The 4,325-nt window shown below is 35.7% G+C and overlaps 1 protein-coding gene across 1 annotated transcript; it reads left to right on the forward strand.

The window, feature by feature from the left end:
- The first annotated feature begins 252 nt into the window (after positions 1 to 252).
- LOC116135320 (tetraspanin-12-like) lies at positions 253 to 2,753 on the forward strand. The gene is made up of 2 exons (XM_031421024.1): positions 253 to 759; positions 2,457 to 2,753. The coding sequence occupies exons 1-2, from the start codon at positions 253 to 255 to the stop codon at positions 2,751 to 2,753; spliced, it is 804 nt and encodes a 267-aa protein (XP_031276884.1).
- The last annotated feature ends 1,572 nt before the right edge of the window (positions 2,754 to 4,325 follow it).

Genomic DNA, 4,325 nt, shown 5'->3' on the forward strand with positions numbered 1-4,325 from the left:
AAAAAAGTGAACCAAACGGAGCCTCCATGTCTGGTTCTTTCCTTTTGTTTGATTATAATTTACAGAGCTTATAATTAATTAATGAAGACTCTGGTTTCCTCTTTTATTTCCCTCTCAAGTCTCAACAATGGTGTGTTCGTAGACCTTAATCCATAAGGTTAATTAATTTACTTCCCTATAAAAAGCCACCTCACCCACCAAACAAATCACCGCTAGCTACCTCTGGGCTCTCTTCATTAATTTTTCAGCACAATGGTCCGCCTTAACGAGTCCATTGAGTGCTTAATCACCTTCTGCTCCACCATTCTTTTTATTGTCTCTTTCACCTTGTCTCTATATTTTTCCCTGCATGGTGGCAAGGGCTGCAGATTCTCTCTTGCTAACCCGTTACTTATTACGAGTTTCTTCCTAATTGCAGTGGCTTTTCTGGGATTCTGTTCACCTTTCTCAACCATCAACTCCATTGTTTACTTGATTTTGTTGTTCTTCTCCATTGTTTCCTTTGCCATCTTCCTTGTTTATTTAATTCCTATCACTCATGCTCCGGCGACCAAAGCTTCACCGGAGTTGGGGTCTAAAGAACAGCATCTCGGGGATTATTCAAATTTTTTAAAAAACCTGTTCGTGAATGACGAGTCTGACTGGCATGATATCTTGATTTCTTGCGTAATTAGAACTCAGGTGTGCACCAATCTTGCTGGGCACAGTAAACTTCAGACGGGCGCTGCTTTTTATAAGAAAAATTTGTCTCCTATAGAGGTAAAAATTCTATTAACTTTCTCATATTGCCATCTCCTATTTATTATATGTTATTGAAAATTCTTAAACGTAAGCATCTAAATTTTTTGAGTTAACGGCTTTTTCCCACCCAAATAATATGTTAATGACACTTTAATTCTCATTCACGGACTTTTAAAATACAATTTTGTTATCCAAATTTATATTTTAATGGCAAACAGAAAGCAAACTTGATCCAGACTATTAGGGATTTTGAAAAGAGGAGGTTGATGAGTCTTTTGATGGTGAAATATTAGATTTCGGTGGTTAAGATTAATTGGAATTTGACTTGGGAGGGACGGATGCGTAAACCTTAATCACTCGATTGGCGGGGTTGATGGAAGTAAGGTTTGAAGGGTTTTGGTGAGTGATAATTGGGAAAGAGAATGGTGATGGTGTGAGGTCTCAACGATGTCAGAATTGGAAACAGAATCTAAATTTGGGTAATAAAGTGGTATTTTAAAAGTCTATAGGTAATCATTATTTGGTTGGAAAAAAGTAGTTTACTCAAATATTTTTAATATACGGACGTGAGCGTTTAGTCAATGACTTTTGATTGCAGAATTTGTGAAGTGAACGACTAAATTTCTAGATGTTCATATTAGAGAATAACTTTGTGGGGGTGTTTGGTTGGGGGTAATGTGAGAATACTAGAATTATGTTATCTTATATTATTTGATTACCACCATTGGTTGTCAAGTAATATAAAATTTCAATAATATTCAAATACCAATAGTAGTTACTGTTGGTAATATTTGACATAATCTGATTACCTTTATTTTTTAAGTATTCTAAGATTACCAAGGTAATTTTTTTGTTTTGTTACAATTCTATCATTTATTAATAAAACTTTAGGACAATAATGCCCTTATTTTTAAAATTTATTTACATGAATATGGTTTTTACAATTTCACCGCAATTAATTAACTTTTTTGACAAAATTACCCTTGAATTCAAAACAAATTGCAGCTCACCCAAGCCACCTGCCGCCGACAACCATCGTCGCGGCCAGCCGTTGCTACAGCCAGAACGGCGCACGAAAGGCCGAAAATGACCTCCATACGCCGATATGGCCATTTTTCGCTAGATATTTGGCCGAAAATGGCCAAATCGTGCCAGATCTGGTTGTCAACGGCCATCGATCTAGTCGTTGACTGCCAGATCGACAGATCTCTGGCCGTCAACTGCCAGATTTGTCACGTTTGGCCATTTCCGGCTAGATCTCTGGCCAGAAATGGCCATACGGCGGACGGAGGCCATTTCCTGCCTTCCGTGCATCGTTAGGTTGCTGGCGACCGACAGTGGCTGGGTTGGTGATGGTACTTTGTTGATTTTCCAAACTTTTATTATAGTGTTGTTTTTATTAAGTTTTTAAATGCAGGGGGTTATAATAATCCAAATAATAATCGGTATTAAAAAATAATATAATAATAATATTTAATTATAGGATAATTCAATAATTTAAATAACATACCCACCAATTTAGTCCTCCCAACCAAACATATTAATATAATATACCCATCAATTAACCAAACACATTTTTCTAAAGATTCCTAGTAATCTTCAAGATAATCTAATTTTCCAGTAATCCAACATTCCAAGTAATCTAACATTCCTTGAACCAAACCCCCCTATGTATCATTATGTGTATTAAAATTTTGATTTTGGTGTTGTTTCAGTCGGGTTGTTGCAGACCACCGATTGAGTGCAGGTTTGATTATGTGAACGCCACATTCTGGACAGCACCAGCGTCAGGCGCGGCGGTGTATGACAGCGACTGCTTCAATTGGAGGAATGAGCAAAAGACGTTATGTTATAACTGCGATTCGTGCAAGGCTGGGGTTCTTGAATATGCCAGAAAAGACTTGAGAATTTGGGCTATAGTCAACCTAGTTCTTGTTCTCTTTCTCTTCAGCGCCTGGTTAGCATTGCTGTTTTCATTGGGAGAAGAAGAAGAAACTTTAGAATTACATTAACATTAATGCATTGCGATATAGACGATTGATGGAAAAAAAATTCTCCTGACTTAGTTAATGAATTTGCCTGTTTAGTGTTTTCTTCTTCCTATTTGAAATATAATTTACAGAACCTTTTTATTTTTATTTCTTTAATGAAAAGCTCCCAGAATCAAATTGTATCCTAGGAAGTATATATTACGATAATTAACTCATCTCAAAATATTAATCCTTTCAATTACTTGGCTTTACGTTATTTTGACATCTTTAATCAAAATTTTCAAATCCGCAACTAATTCAATATTCTAAACTAACCTCTTCGCCTGTGACCGAATGACAAACCCTTTGGCTATTAAGATTAGCTATATCTAGGGGGTCTTGTGTTTGAGTCGCAAGAGAGATACCCATCACATAATTTGAGCAATTACCTTGGTTCATTAAGGTTGTAGGGTGTTCCGTGGCTTTGAGGATTAGGCAGACTTCAATATGGGCCTAGATACCTTAGTTACCTAAAAAATATTTGGTTTCGTTTGGTACACTACTCTCACCCTATCCTATTCCATTATCTTATCCTAAAAAATAAAAAATGTGTTTGTTTTAATATTCTTCAAAATCCATTCATATTCTATTCAACTAAAACTATTTAACAATTACCTTTTTAAATAAAAGTTTTAATATTAACAAAAAGACCCCCATCCACCCAACTTTTTGCCGGTAGTTGGCCACCATTACCGGACGGTGGCCGGAAGTCACTGGAATGATGCACGATCGACTGGATTTATACCCTCCTTACGTTTTAAGTTTTTTGGACAAGTTTTACAAATTTATCCCTAAATGAAAAGTAAATTAAAAAAAAAAATCTCTAATCCGTCAAATAAGTTAAATCCTCATTTTTCTTTTTGCATGGTCAAAAGTAAACCCCTCGTTCTCTACTTCCTAGACAAGTTCTTTCTCTATTACTCATAACTAATTCAACAACCTAGGTTTCAAATTTTTCCTAAATTTTTAATTTTTTATCCACACAAATATAGTTTTGTCCCACTTATTAAGTCGACAAACCTCTTTTTTCTTCAATTTGTGTTTATTTTAATTTAAAATTATATTATTCTTCCAACTTTAACCCCCTACATTTCATTTCTGGCTAAGCCCCTAAGTGGGAGCATGCAGCAAGGTGAAAAAAAGTTAAATGTAAAGAAAGACAAAAATTCTAAAACTTTTTTTTTCGTGAAAAATCTATGCAAAATAGTCAAACCTTTAAGCCCCTGTTTGTTTCACTCTTTTGAATTATTTTTCTGTTATCCTATTTGAATAAAAAAACAGAATATATGTTTGTTTACTTATTGGGATCATTATTCTGAAAATTAATCTAAATCAAATAAGATTTTTTCTATTGAAAATTAATCCACCCAAGACCACCACCGCCTGCCAGCAACCACCATCGACTACCGTCGTTACTGCCGATGGTCACTGTCGGCGTCAAAATGATGCACGACCGGTCGTATGCCGATCTGGCGGTTTCCAGTTAGATCTACAGTCAGAGATCTGACCGTTGACGACCAAATTTGGCTGTTAACGGCCAAATCTATTTGGCCA

Source organism: Pistacia vera, unplaced genomic scaffold (assembly GCF_008641045.1).
Source record: "Pistacia vera cultivar Batoury unplaced genomic scaffold, PisVer_v2 Contig298, whole genome shotgun sequence".
Taxonomy (NCBI): Eukaryota; Viridiplantae; Streptophyta; class Magnoliopsida; order Sapindales; family Anacardiaceae; genus Pistacia; species Pistacia vera.

Bases quoted from the DNA above. Each gene is read 5' to 3' on its own strand.
- LOC116135320 (XM_031421024.1), top strand. From the start codon at position 253: ATGGTCCGCCTTAACGAGTCCATTGAGTGCTTAATCACCTTCTGCTCC. The intron at 760-2,456 runs GTAAAAATTCTA...GTGTTGTTTCAG, and splicing joins AAAATTTGTCTCCTATAGAG to TCGGGTTGTTGCAGACCACC.